General features: G+C 38.3%; 1 protein-coding gene across 2 annotated transcripts in view; it reads right to left on the reverse strand.

The window, feature by feature from the left end:
* LOC111872505 (huntingtin-interacting protein 1) overlaps positions 1–17,846 on the reverse strand; it is an 81,900-nt gene that overhangs the window by 22,113 nt on the left and 41,941 nt on the right. For both annotated transcript variants that reach the window (XM_023866493.2, XM_023866494.2), the window contains exons 2-10: positions 16,560–16,623; positions 15,075–15,274; positions 14,069–14,226; positions 10,778–10,839; positions 9,245–9,385; positions 8,229–8,362; positions 6,044–6,255; positions 4,921–5,059; positions 866–950 (exon numbers count right to left, since the gene is read on the reverse strand). In XM_023866493.2, coding sequence (XP_023722261.1) covers positions 866–950; positions 4,921–5,059; positions 6,044–6,255; positions 8,229–8,362; positions 9,245–9,385; positions 10,778–10,839; positions 14,069–14,226; positions 15,075–15,274; positions 16,560–16,623 — 1,195 coding nt within the window. The remainder of the gene's footprint in view (positions 1–865; positions 951–4,920; positions 5,060–6,043; positions 6,256–8,228; positions 8,363–9,244; positions 9,386–10,777; positions 10,840–14,068; positions 14,227–15,074; positions 15,275–16,559; positions 16,624–17,846) is intronic.

The following is a 17,846-nucleotide window of genomic DNA, read 5'->3' on the forward strand; positions in this document are numbered from 1 at the left end:
ACAAATGTAAATTAATATAAACACTTCCTTCACATTCCTCACTCCAGTTTTCAGATCAGTCAGATTTGTGGATTAATTTAAGAGATAATTTATTAAAAAACAAATTTGTTCTTTTAAAAAAGTTAACAGGAGTAACAGGTGAGAGAGAAAATCAAGATCTGGTTCTCAATGAGTTAACAACTTTAAAAGCATACCATGGATTTGTATTTTCACAACTCAAATGCATTAAAAATCAGAGTCCTCTCTCTGACTACATTTTTATATCCACTGCACAGGTAACATAACACTGAAAAAAAAGTGGTGCTACGTGAAATGCAAGAGAGTGACATCATAATTTCTTAAGTCAATCATATGAACAGCATCATGATTTGTATTCAATCAAAATATATGAAGTGGAAATGCAGAAGAACACATGGGTGAGATGAACAATGCATGCATAATTTCTGCAGAAATCCTTAAGAAATGAGAATTCTAAATACAGAGGAAAGATATAAAAATGTATGTTAAATAAAGAGACTGTGAAGTGTTAAAGTAGATATACCTAGCCTAGGAAAGGATGTAGTGATGAGATCTTGTTAAATAGTGATCTACATTCAAATTACATGAAAAATGGAGAACTTTTTGACTAGCTGCATGATTACACTACCTAGAGATAAATTTGAGGATAGCGATCCTTGGACACAGTTCACATCAGGTACCTTCTCAGTACAAAGCAGATGTGCTATCCATTAAAACATAACTGATAAGATAATAATAGAGGCATTGGAAAGTCTAATTTGAAACACTTCTTCCTCTTTGCCAACCATAAAGCTTCTTAGTTGTCTGTAAATAAATACTGTGATATACATGATGCACTAAAACTTACGCTCTGTTTCCTGGAACTTTGAAACAGCTTCAGTTTGTTGCAACAAATCTTCTTTCAATTGCCTTTCTTGTAGAAGTTCACTGTCCTGTTGGAAAAAAAATTTCAATAATGTGCACTGTTACCACACATAATCAACAATAAAAGCAAACACGAATGAAGAAATTTCATTACTGAACATCTTCCACGATAACATGTAAGGCATAATGTGACATGTTGCGCAATGGAGGGTAACCCCCCCTCCCAGCAGCGACATGGCAGGTGAGTCAGCGCTCCATTCCCCCCTTCCACGGTGACATAACATGCAACACAGCTGTGACACGGGTAACAGCCAACAGCGGTACCGATTGCGTAACAGGTGGGCGCTGCGACTATGCAAGTGAACCACACTGCCTACGAAGGGAGTGAACGTGTAGCCATCCCTGGAGACAGTTAAAGTGTATCAGCGGCCGAAGACAGTTCTCCGGTCAGCAGTGAACGAGTCAGTGTGTGAACAACAGTTCTCAAGGCAGCAGCGTACAAGTTGAGTTGGAATCTAGCCAGCGGCGAGTTACGAGTTAGTGTGTGATAATCCATGACAGTTTGTGATAACTGAGAATTAATTGGGAGTGTGTAACATAGTGACACTTGTACAGCTCCCGTACTGTGAAAAAGTGTCAATAGTCATTTGATTTGCGAATAGGGTTATAAATTGTGAAACCCCACAACACTGTTATAATTAATTGTAGCCGTTACTTGTAGGCTGTTGAATAAACCAATTAACAATCTCTATGGTGTCTTCAGTAATGAAACACGTTACAATATGTATGAACACTGAAATATAAACTGTTAAAGGAATTCAAACTGCATTTCTTTCAATGGTTTACATCCAGTAGGGGGGAACTAACCTTACTGGGTAGGGGGGTGGGGGGGCATAACAAAGGGAAACAATTCAAGTCACTGTGTTATAATCAGTTTGGCGTTCCTTTACTGAAAATTAATTTGGCTCATGCAGACTATGAATATCCCCGAGAGCTAAAGTAAACATAAAGATACTCATTAACACAAAGTAAGATCAGCAGTAAAAGAATAAAATATAGTTTATATCCTGCCATACTTTACATACAATTCATGCAATGGACAGGTTTGCTATATTTATAATCCAAATGAAAATATCTGGACCAAAATTTATGAAGTGATGGAGCAATTTAAGAGTTACACAGTAAGGAACTCTTGTGATGTATACAGGTCATCTAATGTAAGATCTGAGGCTTTCACGGCGGTGACTATGACGAAATCAGTCTTCTGGGATTTGGCACCGTGTNTGTCCGCTAGGAATTGTTCCTTGTTGGATTTGGTTTCGAGGAGTACAGTCAGGATGTCGTTTAAGTTGTTCACCGTGTAAGTCACCAGGGGTTCTTTTTCGCTTCCTTCTTGTATCACCATCATCGACGGTGTTGCTTTGAATAGGTGGAGGAATGTTGAGATGATGTACTGGAGGAGATGTCTGCTGGACGTGTTCGTCAGAGAGAGGAGGAGATACTGAGTCTCTTCTGGAGATGGAATTTCGAGTAGCTGTATATGAGAGGTCAAGCGGGCTAGGGGTTCTGGGGCAGATAGGAGTTGGTGATGTTCGTTCAGGAAGTCTGAGAATTGGCGGAGAATTTCTGGGGATGTTGGTTGTGGGCAGGTTGAGAAGAGAATGTATCTCCTCGGAGGTAGACGTACAGTTGAACCTGTCGGGGTGGTGAAGGATGGCCAATCTTGTTTCATCTTGGCCTGGTTTGTCCATTGCAGTAGTGACATTAGAATCCGATGTGGGACTTACCCCAGTAGAGCCGTCATGAATAGGTGAATTAGATGTATAATCTTCCTGTTCGTACTCCTCGGGTAGGCCGAATGTGTTTCCCGCGATGAGTTCATTGTAAACGTAAGTTGCGCAGTCTGATGAGTTGGGACACTGAGCAGAGAGTTCCCAGCACAAACCACAATTGCAGGCTGAGCGAAAGTGCCTGCATGCAGGGTGATAAGACATGTTGTGAATGAAGGGGAGATGTGTGGGTATATAATGGCGAAATTATCAGTAAAAAGAAAAGTTGTAAAACATCAACATCATGCCATCGTAAGGATGGTGATAAGAGGATATCAACTCAAAACTGCAGTCCTAAGTGTCTCACATCTTTTTATCACATCCACATGCCAATAGTTTTCGTGCCCTATCACATCAGAGCATGGTTTTATGTTGAGCTGTTTATTGCCCTTTGTTCTTTGTGACCTTGACTCCTTGGGATGGTGATAGGAGGAAGACAAGAAACTCTCTGTCGTTGAAATTCAGTGAATTTGTTGGTTAGTAACCAACCAACGACCGGCTTTTACCGGTTCTCACGGTCTCTTCGCTTGCGGATTTCTTATATTTTTCCTTCTACCCTGAAGATGGAGGCGATACGTTCCTCCGAAACGTCGGTTAACACCACATATACACGGTGCCAAATCCCAGAAGACTGCTTTCTTCAGGTCATCTAATGCTTGTACTTTGCAGATCAGTATTTCCTTAAACAACTGTTCTGTGGAACCCTAGCATTCCATGAAGTGAAAATAAGGGTTCTGCAAAAACAATCTTTTACTTTATAGAAAGAAATGATAATTTAATCATTATTATGATTATTATAAACTTCACTTAAAGTTATTTCCACTCTGGAGCTTCTTCCGATTACAAATTTCACTTTCAAAGGAAGAAATTAGTAAATTAAAGTGTATTTCTGCATCAGTTGGAAAAGTTTTCAGGACATGCTTTGTCAGCTGATACCCTTCACCAGCATATACTTGTGAGAAATCGGATTCTCAAATTACACAGAAAAAATAGAAACCTAAATGTGGCATCAGATTTGAGAATTAATCTTTCCAATATCAAGTTACATCTAAAATTTCAATAAAAATTAAAACAAAGTTAGGTTTGCTAATATCCAGAACACACGTATATCCACGTGAGTTCTGTGATTTTACTGTATCATAATGAGATACATATTTTGTGTTACATGCCAGATTTGTATAATTCTTAATTCTTTTATTTACATCCATAACTGTAAACTGTATACAACGAGTTATTCTCAGGAATTTGAGCTACAAATTGAAGAGTTATAATCAACTAATACAAATCAAAATATCATTCACTCACCTTTAGTGTAGAATACCAACACCAAATTTTAATCAAATGTGTTCAGTTTTGGAGAAAAACATGCAAATGGACACATGGAAGAATACAAAGAACATGTAAAAGAAAAATATGTATAGGAAGAAACTGTCTCTTCCTTGCCTGGCCAATGTGCTGTGTACATTTATCTGATGCACTAATGGAACATCCTTCATCCTCTCTCTTCAAGTTGTGTTTGACAGAAAAGAAATCAGGAAGAGAAAATATAATTATCTTGAAGATGAGAGTCCAGAAAACTCAATGAAAATGAAATAAAGCAAATTTTACATGCATAACACAGGAATTTATAGGTAATGTAGCGAGANTGTTGTGTTTGACAGAAAAGAAATCAGGAAGAGAAAATATAATTACCTCAAAGATGAGAGTCCAGAAAACTCAATGAAAATGAAATGCACTGAAATAAAGAAAATTTTACATGCATAACACAGGAATTTATAGGTAATGTAGCGAGATTATCTATCTCTCAAGGTTGGCACCCCTTGGAAACCCATGTTTTGTATTCGGTTTTGACTATAATTTCCTACTGTTTAATTCTATTAAGATTCTGAGTTTGTGTTCTAATAATTTTGGTTAGAAATCTCTTGTAAATAACAACAAAACATCTGGTGTGTGAGAAATGCACATCACAGGGTCCTCCTTGTGAAGCTAACAATCATTCATCCAGTCAAGAAACATAGTACTGCGTCATATCCTGAGCAAGTTAACCGACTCCAGATCTTCATCATTTTGCTTCTGAAACCTTTGTTCATGTGGAATTTGTCTAAATTGAAAAGAAAGAAATTCACTAGCACTCCAAAATGCATTTTAAAATAATTTATCGCACAGTCACCCATGCAAGATTTTATAGCAGTTTACAGTCAGTCAGGACCTTTGTTGCTAAATCCACTTGCAGCTCCCCAATTTTCTCATTCAGTTGATCCACTATTCTTTGGTGTTCATGGATTAACCTCTGTATTTCCTTCCTTAGGTGAGCGATCTCTTGCTGCAGATGCTCTATCAAACTGTCCCTGTTAAAACACATAGTTACTTCAATCTCTATGCCATACACTACTATCAAGTCATATGAGCACAGTCACTTTATGTTGCATGCTACTATCAGGCGTCTCTGTAAAACATAGGATCTCGGGTTCTTATGCTGCAGCCCATTACATTCTTTACTAAAGATTTTGCCAGCATATCAAAGGTTGCAGCACAGAACAAATAAAAGTGAAAGAACCTTCCATAACAAATATTTTTGTTCTTATACATTAACTCCTCATCCACTCCTTGAAAGGTGTTCTTTTTTTTTTTTTTCTTTGTCACTATTAAGACTACATTGCACTGAACAGGATGACTGAAAAATTGAAAAGTGGTCACAACCTGAGGTCTTATCCCAGCACTTGTCTGGAGGGCTTGAGAAAAACCATGAAAACCTCAATCAGGATAGCTGATATCCTGGGCAGGATTCAAACTAAGTACCCCCTGAATACCAGTCTACAGCATTACAGCTATACCAACCTGCCTGAGTGAGAGTTCTTTATTAGGCTTACATTAATTTAAAATGATGTAGAGGCAACAACAAGACAGTGATCTGGGATAAACTCCATTAACCAGCACCATACTACCTGCCTAAACAAATCGACGAAAACTCTGACAACTCCCAGTCTCAGCTGAGATTAAATCTGATTACCTGATATTAGTCATAAGAATTACCACTTGACCCAACTGCTTGATTAAGGCCAAAGGTATGCAAAATTGCAAATAAAGAATTTGGGAAATATGTGCGCTACAAATTCTTATTTAATCCTATCCTGGGGCTACATTTTTCTCTATGTTAACTTCTCAAATGAGGTGGGTGGGGGGAGGAGACTCTGTGGGGAATTTCAAATCTTTCATTCCTTACTATTAAATATGAGTTTCTGAAGAACTTGTTTATATTTTACCCACACACTTGAAACGTTTTTTGACAAAATTCTGAATTAAATTACTCCGTATGAGAAATTATGACTTGCCTTTCTGCAAGAACATCTGGTGAGACTGAACCATTTCGATGGTTCAAGTCTACTAGATCTCCTGTCAGGGAGTTGGCATCTGATGTGTCTACAAGGTTTCCATCCACCACATTGTCACTATCGTTATGATGAACCGTATCTTCTGGCGGAAGAATAACAACAGGAGTCACATAGCTTCGCAGATCTGATTGCACAAGGAAGTTAGGTGGTGTCTGGAAACACACAAAAAGCAGGTCAGAAAAAAAGTTCTTTGGATTCTGTTCAGCTCTTAAAAATGCTATGGGATTATGTAAAGTTGTAAACTGTAAAATACTAAAATTCCTAAAGTAAGATGTATAAAGATACAGTTCTATCCACACTACCCCTTTCATATACCTCGATTTAAATCTCTCAATACACTTTTACAATTAAAATTAATTAATTAATACAATTAAAAGAAGTGCATCATAATATGAGGGGGGACCCAAAAATAACCGGAAACGACCTGTTGTGCACGCATGCTTTGTAGTTACGAGTTGTGCTGCTAGGTGGTGTTAGCTGGGGGTTTCCCACGACTGTTAGTGAGCTGGCGTCAGTCTGAGTTAAGTGGTTTGTCTGTGGTGCTCTGTTGTGTGCGTTCCTGTTTCAACCCTTTGGCGATTAGTGAGATGGCCGACCAGAAGGAACAAAGAGTGTGCGTGAAATTTTGCTTTCTGTTAGGGAAAACTGCAGCCGAGACTGTTGGGATGCTTCGGCAAGCCTTTAATGATGATGCTTTGGGGAAATCACAGGTCTACAAGTGGTTTTCCCGTTTCAAATCAATCTGGCAACATGTCAACAGAAGACATGCCACGCCCCGGACGTCCTTCGACAGGAAGAAATGACGAAACCATTGCCAAAATCAAACGTGCAATTGATGAAGATCGTCGAAAGACCAATGACCAACTTTCTGAGGAAACGAACATCTCATGGAGCACGGTCCAGCAAATTTTAACCGAAGGTTTGCACATGAGACGGGTGTCTGCAAAATTTGATTACAACTCGTAACTACAAAGCATGCGCGCGCAACAAGTCGTTTCCAGTTATTTTTGGGTCCCCCTTCGTATATCATGGGTACACACATTTGTGATCAGTAAATTAACTAGCAACATGGAAATGGAATAGTAGCTTTGTTCATTTAGGGTTTATTTAGTGATGCATTTAGTGCCTTAGACCAGTATTTCACAGTTTGGCCACAGAACCCTTCCACAGTAAAAACAAATATTATAGAATGCTTAATAAAATTCTTATATATGAAGCTTGAAAACTACAGCACAAGTAAGTAAGTATAACAATAAATAAATGCTAAACAAGGATACAAGATCAAAATATTGTTTCACTGCACCTATTTAGAAACAAATATCACAACTCACATATATGAAAAATGAAGCTTAAAAACTAATTTGCCATATACTTAAAGGGTATAATTTTTATTTATATTGTAACAGAACTTTCTCGCAGAATCCATATTATCACTTCACAGATCCTTGATGTTCCGTGGAACACCATACGGGAAATGCTGCCTTCGACTATACAGCATGAAATGGTAGAATACTTAACAAATGAATTGGAGAGAATATAGAAAGAAGCAGTTGTGGCCTAACTGATGTACTATCCAGCAGTCTAGGAGGGACTGAGGAAAACCATGATGTCATGATAGCCTGTGTCCTGTCCAAGAATCAAAACAGGTACCTCACAAATACGTTAAACAGCTTGAGTCAACTTAATTTAATTACTTTAAATTCACTTAGTGGGGGGTGGAGTCCAACTGTGTCCAATCGGCACAGTGGCCACTGATTGGCTTATTGTAGCCTGCCCCAGGTGATTATGATGATGGGAGAATTTGGTGGAATGAAGATTGGCAGGGAAAACCGAAGCACTTGGAGAAAACGCGCCCCAACGCCACTTTGTCCACCACAAATCCCACTTGACCAGACCCGGGATTGAACCCAGGCCACCACAGTGGGAAGCCAGCGACTAACCGCTTGAGCTATGGTGTGGCCTTTGAGTCAACTTGCTCACTGTGTTTGGGTAAAAGGAAGGAAATGCCTTGACCAGCTAAGCAACTACTAGCTTCTCAAGGACTCTGCTTTATGGGATTATTTATACTGGAATGCTATTCAACCAATAATATTATGATGACAAAGTGCCTGTTCAAAACACTTGCCTCAGGCAGCAGAGGAATCTGGATGAGGTTCCGGAAGTACTGCATCGTGCTTGCATTCAAGTAAAACTGACGCAAGTCTTGAAACTGCTTCAGAAACCTCTCCCTGTGACCTGCTAGCGTATCAGGAGGAAGACCTGTAATCATTTAAATTCAATTATATAGCATTCTTCAGATTTAGGCTCTGATAAGTTAAATAAAACAAAACCCTCATTTGAGACTTATCATATTTACTTGCATAATTTACTTACTTCTTGAACAAAAAAATCATCTCTGATAGCAGTGGGGCATAAAATAGGCAAATACGACTTTTCAGAGTACACAATTTTTCATATTAGCCTGAGGTAATTCAAGGTGTATGCAATATGGCAACACGGATATTCAGAATGACAGGCAACATGTCAGTGAACAATGAGATTAAGATATCCCTTGCTCAAATTCTGATCAAAGCATAATTTTCACAGAAAATGTATTTAAAGTTGAATGTCATGAGGCAATAAAGAATTGATATTCATAGTTATTGACTCAACTACCAAATTTGTTAACATTCTGATGAAAAATACCATGCTGCCCCAATGCTGTGTCCACATCTTTTGTACATACGTTAGTCAAACTGTTATCAAAGGTAATATGCAGTATTTGATCCCCCCCCACAAAAACTATCTAAAAGTGAACATACACTAATTATGTGGAGGTATAATTAAGTGAGTAAATATGGTACTTCTATCCTACAGGCTACAGTAAGTTCAGAAATTATTTACATTTAAATACAACTAGAAACCAAGCAAAAGTATATATTCAAATGCAAAGCAGCCATCTGATGATATTCCTCTAAATACTGTCACCAACTTTCACTAGTTACCATCTGTTACAAAGTAACGGGACCTACTGTTGATGTGAACTGATAGTAAAGTACTATTTGAAAAAACAAATCATGTGCTAAGTTTCATTGCATGTCTCTGTATTTTACCTATGTGCATATATAAGTAAAATTAGCATATAGTTCAAACAACTCTTACTTGCATGCAGTTTGAAGAGTATTTTTACACAGTAGTCATACAACTGTGATGAGTCCTGAATGCAGGGTATGAGTGGTGCAAGGCGACACTGACCAGAGCTCATCATAGAGTTTGAACGTGACATGTTGAGTGAGCCAAAAACTGAAAGAGAAAGCCATGACACGTGTGAAATTGAATGCAGAGAAGTATGTAACAGTGGAATATCAGAAGCTCAGAATCAAACGTGAATGAGTTTGCAGAACCAATTTTTCTGGAAATTCAAAATAATTCTTCACCCTTATTTCAGCTTGTATTAAATTACATACAAGTAAAGCAAAGAGCAAATTCTACTATTCTATTCATCCTATAAGTACCTCTGATATTTAAAAAACTGACTATGCATTTTGAATAAACTAAACAAAAATGGAAATAATGGAAAAAATATAAATATGCAACTACAGTACAATGGGAAATTTTGTCTTCATTGCAATGTCCAGAATAAATATGGGGGGTATCCATATGCTACATAGCATGTACTGGAGATCTGCTGGAGTGTTAACATGTCTGCTTATCTCTAAATGTGAAATCTATGAGCACTCAGGCACTAATAAACATGCCATTGAATTGCATCTAAGCCCACGTCTATTACTACTGAGAACAAGTCTATGCCATATGCACTGAATGCACAGAGATATATCAATCTTGTTTCCCCGTCTGTAATTTTACAACGCTATCACAAGATTATGTAATGTCAAATGGTAGGATAAATGAATTACAAGGGATCTGGAAGGAAGCAATCATACCCTAACTGCAGTATTACCCTGGCATCTGCCTGAGGAAATCTATAAAAAAGCCTGTTACAACAGCCAGTGCTCTGGTTGTCATAACTAGTTAAATGAGGCACCACTTGAGTACCTCTATATCAACCCATTCTGGTAACATTTTTGAATTTATATATGACGGATCCTGCAAGTGAACCATCTGTAGTACCCATAAAAAGACAAGGACAAACTTGTCCCTATACTTTGCACCTCATGAAGAGCCACCTCCTAGCATAAGTGTAATAAACCAACCCTACTCTCTTAAATGAACTGCTACATTTTAGCATTATAATGTAGTAAATCTGTTTCTATCAAACTTATTGAGTGTATCAGTTTCATAACATTGTTCCTATCTCAATTCACAAACACTGGACAACCTGATTAAATTTATGTTATTTTTCTCAATCAAAAAGGAAAGAACTTCAATAATGCCCACTCCTCCAGCTATTGCCATTCCACTATATCTCATCTGAAAGCCTGATCAAACAGCATCATTAAATAATTTTAAGCTGAGACAATAATTAGATCAGTCCATGACAGCTTCCTTCCAAATCCTTTCAAATTCATCAATCATCCTGTTATCTGATACTACATAGTTTAAAAACTGAGAGCATCATTAAATAACCAACTAAAACAAAACACTTCACATAAACCAACTCAAGAAAATCATCATCACTTGAAAGTTCTGCTATGGATGCTTCAAATATATTTACAACAAACAGAAAACACTTACTTGCTGACTGCAGATTTAAAATTTCATCCATGTAATCAAACATTTCTACAGACATTTGGAAACTGAAAAAGAAGAATTACCAAACGAGTGTTAATTCCCCATTTTTTATGCAATCAAAAAAATATCAAAATTCAATTCAATGTTTAACAAGCATCATATCTCTCAAGCCAATCCACAGTGCCAATATCACAATCATGCAAGAAACATTTCAGTCTGGTAACCAGATCAGTCAAGACAAACATTTAACCCTTCTCCTGCTTAAAAGCTGAATGGCCAAAGAGACAGGTTCTGTTCAGCCTGCTCTGATCTAATGTAATTGGTCCCCACAGGCTGCTTACCTATTACAATTAATCTGCGTATTAAGAAAGGGCACAACTACACAATGTGCAGTATTGAATTATGTAAGAAGCAAGCATATATTTGATCTTTCATACTTCCTGCTTATCTTGAGCGGGGATGTTTCTGAAGAATTGTTTGATTTTTAACAGACAGCCTGACAATTGAAGAAAGCAGTCTTCTAGGATTTGGCACCGTGTATATGTAGTGTTAACCGACGTTTCGGAGGAACGTATCGCCTCCATCTTCAGGGTAGAAGGAAAAATATAAGAAATCCGCAAGCGAAGAGACCGTTCACTTGCGGATTTCTTATATTTTTCCTTCTACCCTGAAGGTGGAGGAGATACTTTCCTCCGAAACGTCGGTTAACACCACATATACACGGTGCCAAATCCCAGAAGACTGCTTTCTTCATAGTCACCGCCGTGAAAGCCTCAAATCTTACAGCCTGACAATTCTTTCACAAGTGGAGGTACTAACTACAGCTGGCAGGAAGACAGCAAAAGATATAATCATTAAGACTGCTGCCTTCTGGGTTGTGATACAGTGTAGTTTTGTAACTTGTTCCCAATGTTTCTTATGAATCTGCTGCCTCCATCTTCAGGACAAAAGTATGTTTTGTTGAATGACACAAATGAAACACAGAACCATATATCCTAGGTCTTACATACATAGAGATATAAAGATATTGCTGTTTACACTTAATATGAAACGAAAATGAAACACAGAACCACGTATCTTATGTCACACATACACATACACATAGAGATATTACTGTTTACACTCTATACACCAACAAAAACAAAGTCCATTGCAGGGGTCAGAGCACTGTCTTCATTTCTACAGCCAGGGGAATCTCACCCACACTCACCTCCAGTAAGGAAGTGCCAATATTTCTCAAGTAAGCTGGGTTGTCAGATCGTGCCTGTGAAGAACTTTGTTAATCACATTTATACAGAATTCATCACTCAGTCACATTTAGATCAGTAGTCAGTACTGCAAGGTGAGGATCAATAGGGGATGGGGGAGAGATGTGGGTGGCTTAGCAGGGGAGTAAGAGATTCTTCCCAAAAGCACAGGTAAAAATTAAATTTCCACTTGTAATTTGCAATTCTCTTTTGGGACGGAAGCTTAGATTGACAATGCGGTAAAATAATAAATCAAAGCCAACTCAGTCTTCATGCAGTCCACTTAGCCTAAGTTACACTGTCTAACTATTACTTTGAAGTCAAAAACAAACATAATATTTTAAAACAAATCACAGCAGTGATATATGATATGCAGTAACTATCAAGCCGTTATTTATAGAAATACAAGGGTGAATCAAATGAAAACCTTAAATTTGTAATAAAATATCGAAATTTTGTGCCATTATCCTATAAGCTGGTAAGCGTGCTACAAACAGCGTGCAGAATGGCTTGTAGGTTGCAGCATAGTGCAGATGCACAAACACCGTCACAGCACCAGTATAAGATGGCTGCCCCACTTGAGACTTGCACCAGGGAAGAACAGCATTCTGTTATTCGGTTTTTGTGTAGTGAAGGTGTGAAACCTATTGAAATTTATCGAAGAACGAAGTTTCAGTATGGTGATGCATGCCTGTCACAGCAGCGGGTGTACGAATGGAGTAGGAAGTTTGCAAATGGTGTGACTTCAGTGGAAGATGATCCTCGTCCGGGTCAGGTACATGGAGTTGTGACTCCAGAGAACACTGCAGCAGTTGAAGCCATAGTGAGGGAGAACCGCCGAGTGACATTGAATGAAATTGCATCAAGTTTAAACATTAGTCATGGTTCAGCACACCACACTGTGCACGATGTGCTCCAGTTTCACAAAGTGTCTGCGAAATGGGTGCCACAGCAGCTAAATCCTGAATTGAAAGACCGACATACTGATGCTTGTGAAGAACTTCTGCGGCATTTGAATGAGAAGGTGATGACTTCCTTGCAAGAATCGTTACTGGGGACAAAACCTGGGTTCACTTCCACCAACCGGAAACGAAGAGAGCGAGCAAGGAATGGCGCCATTCCTCATCTCCAAAACCAAAGAGGTTTCGAACACAACCATCAGCAATGAAAGTTATGCTGACTCCTTTGGGACAAAAAAGGCGTCATCTTGGAGCACTACACGCCTAGAGGAACCACTGTCACCAGTGTATCATACTCAGATCTCCTAAAAAATCACCTTCGGCCTGCAATCAAATCAAAGCAACATGAATTGCTGTCCACAGGTATCCTTTTGCAACATGACAATGCAAGGCCCCATACTGCCCGTACAACAGTTGCGACAATCAATGACCTGCATTTTGTGTGTCTTCCTCATCCGGCATATTCACCAGACCTTGCCCCAAGTGATTTCCATATGTTTGGACCACTCAAAGAAGCAATGGGGAGGAAAGACATTCCGTTCTGATGAAGAGGTACGCCACGTGGTGCATGAGTGGTTGCGCGGACTACCAAAAGAATTTTTTTCCAAAGGAATTCTTGCAATTTGTAAGTGCTGGAGGACTTGCATTGAGCGTGGGGGAGATTATGTTGAAAAGTGATACAGCTTTGTACCACTTGTGCACAATAAATAATACTCAAAAAAATATTTAAGGTGTTCACTTGACTCGCCTTCATATAAACACAGTCACATTTTGTACATTCTATTAGCATAACTGTACCAATATATGACTAACAGGTCTTGATATATTTGTTCCACTATGCTGGCTTTAAATACAGAAGCAGCTTCATCCTATCTCATTTATGGCAACACTGCGTTTCACAACTCTTTTCGTAAGTGTAGAAGTGGCTTCTTCCTTCATGAGAGCAAAATTCACACACTTACTTTCCACCAATCATACATATTTAAAGAGAGACTGTCAATTTCATGTTATGAATAACAATAAATACAGGGTGGTAGGTCTGTGTCATTGTATAACCTGACATGATCAGTGGATTAAACCAGACTTACTAATTATTGATATCATTCTCGCCAATGCTCTCAAGTTCCTCTTTCGTAACCTGAAGGTTGCCTGGGAAGCGAGGGTTGCGGCGATGGAAGTCCAACTTAGTTATGAGCAGAACTGTATAGCATTGTATAAGTTTCCCATAGCCTTCTCGTAAGTGACACTGCAAAGCAAAGCACAGAATAAGTCCTTCAGATTCTATTACAACTGTAGCCGATTGTCTAGACAATGTGGGACCCTCAATGTCTTTCAACCCTATAGGCCTTCACGGCCTGGTACAGGGATAGCTTTACTTACTTTTTTACACTACAGCACTCCAGCTATGGGTGCTTAAAGGAATCAATGGAAAGTTTACATATTCAGATCTACAGCCCAGAACTTCTAATATTTACTAATATTTACCTCACAATCAGAAATGTCTAATTAACATTGGGTCCAGCTTTCCAATATGTCACAGCTGATAAATGACTCCAACACAGTCTCAATAAACAACAGTTACAATAAGAGTGGAAAATCTCACTTATATCTCAGAATTTAAATGCAGTTAAAACAGCCATAATACAGATATTTGGAGAAAAATGTCTCGGCTGCCAAGGAATTTGAAGATTTTAAAGCCAGGTCTGAATGTGTATTAAAACTGCAGTATACCATGCAACTTGTGTATGGTCGCTATTGAAACAGCCCTGTAATGACAATAATCTACTTTTGAAAAAACTACATGCAACAAATTTCTGATATTTTGCTAGATGTGAGTTTCAAGGTTCTCACAGAAGTGACTACAAAGATTACTGCCCTCTGGTATGTGACACTGTGTAGCCTAATAGATCACTACCATTATTTCAAAGGAACCTGGTACTTCCATCTTCAGAGTAGAAAGGAGGCAGCAGATTTTTCTAAAATTATGACAATGATCTCCCAAATTATCGTACATGGCATCAACATTCCAGAGGACAATAATCTTCTCTGCCACAGATCTTTAAGTAAACTCAAGACTTAGCTTCCATTGCTTACCCAAAGTTTCCCCAAATCTTCTATTTCTCCTCGATGTCGCTGGGAGTGGGAAAGAACTTGTGGATGTCCCTCTCGAAGAACTTTATGCAGGACATGACAAAACTTCCATGCTGCAATTCGATTGTCTTGCAAAGGAAGTCGCAGTGCACATACCCAAAAAGTCTGTGCTCCCTTTTCATGAAAGGTTCCAATAATTGTACCTGGCATTCAGTTAAAGACTTGTACACTTCAGCTGGCAAGTTGTACTGATATGACAATGTAATATGGAGTTTGGTTTGTTTCATTCTCATCCCTCACACTAACAATTACAAAGACAAAACAACTCCGTCCAGTGTGACTACTGAAGTTTTTACTACTTGAAAACTTAACACCCTTACATGTTTCGGTCCCTGCAGACCATCATCAGAGGGACATTGATACTTCTTGGAAACTACCATCACAATGGGTGTTTTGAGTGTTAAAATACATATACATACACTGTTTGTAGTGCACAATATATACAAATCCAACTTTTCCACAACTACAGCAGCTTTCTTGGTATATTAAAGTTTTTAAATTGTGCATTACAAGCATTGTATGTATATGTATTTTAACACTCAAAACACCCATTGTGATGGTAGTTTCCAAGAAGTATCAATGTCCCTCTGATGATGGTCTACAGGGACCAAAACATGTAAGGGTGTTAAGTTTTCAAGTAGTAAAAACTTCAGTAGTCACACTGGATGGAGTTGTTTTGTCTTTGTCAAAAATCTTTTCAGTGTGCGAGGGGGACGTACAATCATGGCTCCAACATTTTTAAAGTAAGAGTAGTGAAATGAATTTTCACTTACAGATTAATGTAGCTTTAATATAGCAGTGGCACAGTAAAGAAAAATATTTTGTAAAATTCTCACACAACTGAAGATCTGAATGAAAGATTTTTCTATTTCCGAAGAACTTCAGTGTGTAAATGTAAATTTTTATGGGGGGTCAGGCACATGTGCAGAACATCTGAGAGCATTTCCAGAATATGTTGTAGCTATCCCTGTAACAGGCTGTGGATGCCCATAGGATTGTGAGATGTTGAGGAGCCCACATTTTCTAGACAATCGGTTCACAGATGGCGGTGAGGTCAGTCTTACATGCCAGCCACCCTTTACCCCCTGGAAGATTCCTGGTACTCATTTGTTAGAGGCTGAGTCCACCCCAGGGCCAGAGTGGGGCTGGAAGGATTAGGTCAATTGAAAATCCAATGATCTCATTGGGAACTGAACCCATTACCTTCTGGTTTGTAGCACAGTGCCTCAACCACCTAGACTACCACGTGCCTCCTGTAATCCAGGTAATATTATCTGTAAAGTATTTAAGCTAACATCTGTCAGTCAGGTCCACTAGAAGTTTGAATCTTCACAGGGGTGACATGCTGGGAAGACTATCTGACTCTTCATCCAAGAGGTTCAATGATTTGTAGGATGCTCAAAAGAAATCTCACTGTATAAAGGATACTTCTTACATGTTTCTCCTTCACTGGTGTTTCAATCTGATTGATGGCTTTATTAATACTGATTGCCTGTAGAAAGAAGAAACGCCATATGTAATATAAACCCAAGCAATAACTTCACCATCTGAAAAATACACATGTATAATAAAGTCAATTCAGGACAATGCATCAGTTAATTTCTGCTTATTAAACAAAATGACAAACCTAAAACCACTGGGATGCCAGTCATTAAATTTCCAATTATTTGCGCAATGCACATGAAATTAACACACATGGGGCCAGCTGTGTCTGCACTTTTCAACTCAAGATCTGATTGACACTAAACTTGTAATCCTTGATTTCCTACAATCAGTAATACCAATATGCCAGACACACAAATTTGTGAAGTGCGAATTATATTAGCACCACTTAAGTCCTGCAATAATGTGTGGTTACAAATCTTCGAAAAATATGCAATTTTTGATAATGTCTTTTGTTTGTTGCAGAATGTAAAGGTGTAAACCTTTGACATTATGTGCAACAGGTCCATCAAAAGAAGAAAAAGACAAATGATAAAATAAACATGTTCATGAAATCTTATTCATAATAGCTAGAACGCAGAATGGTGAAGGTGCAAAGAATAAGTGGAAACTCTGCATACTCTGGTATGGATTACACTTTCATAACCCTCTATAAGTATTCACTGCTTTGGTCATACAAGCAGAAATGGGCCCTGTTTACCTTGTCAGCAGATCAAACACGTCACACATATACGTGTGCATATAAGGGACCGCACAGTAATGACCAGAAACCACAATACGGAAGCATAGACGTCTCCTCATTTATAATTTATAATTCTAAAACACCTGATGATGACCTCATACATTGAAACATGTAGTGAATAACTTTTAATAAGTTAAAATCTATATGAGGTATATAAATTTTAGTAACTTTTACAGAAAGACGTGCTGCATGTGAGACTGTGAAACCATTTGATACTAAGTGAGGTGCAGCAGGATGCTACAATATAATATTATAAAACTATCAAGTTAGTGACAAGTCACTATATATTCAGTATTTTATCCTTAGGGTGGTGTAAGGTGCAGTCTATGGTATTTAGGCCATATATGGCACTTCATGCAGGTCCCAGACGACAGTTGAGAGAAACTGATCATTTGATGGAATGAGAATTGGTAAGGAAAAGAGAAGTACCCAGAGAAAACATGCCCCATTGCAACTTTGTCTACCAAATGTCTCACATGAACTGATGGGACTGAACTACGGTTGTTGCAAGGAAATAGCCAGTAAATATG

This window comes from Cryptotermes secundus, unplaced genomic scaffold, assembly GCF_002891405.2.
Source record: "Cryptotermes secundus unplaced genomic scaffold, Csec_1.0 scaffold537, whole genome shotgun sequence".
NCBI classification, from domain to species: Eukaryota; Metazoa; Arthropoda; class Insecta; order Blattodea; family Kalotermitidae; genus Cryptotermes; species Cryptotermes secundus.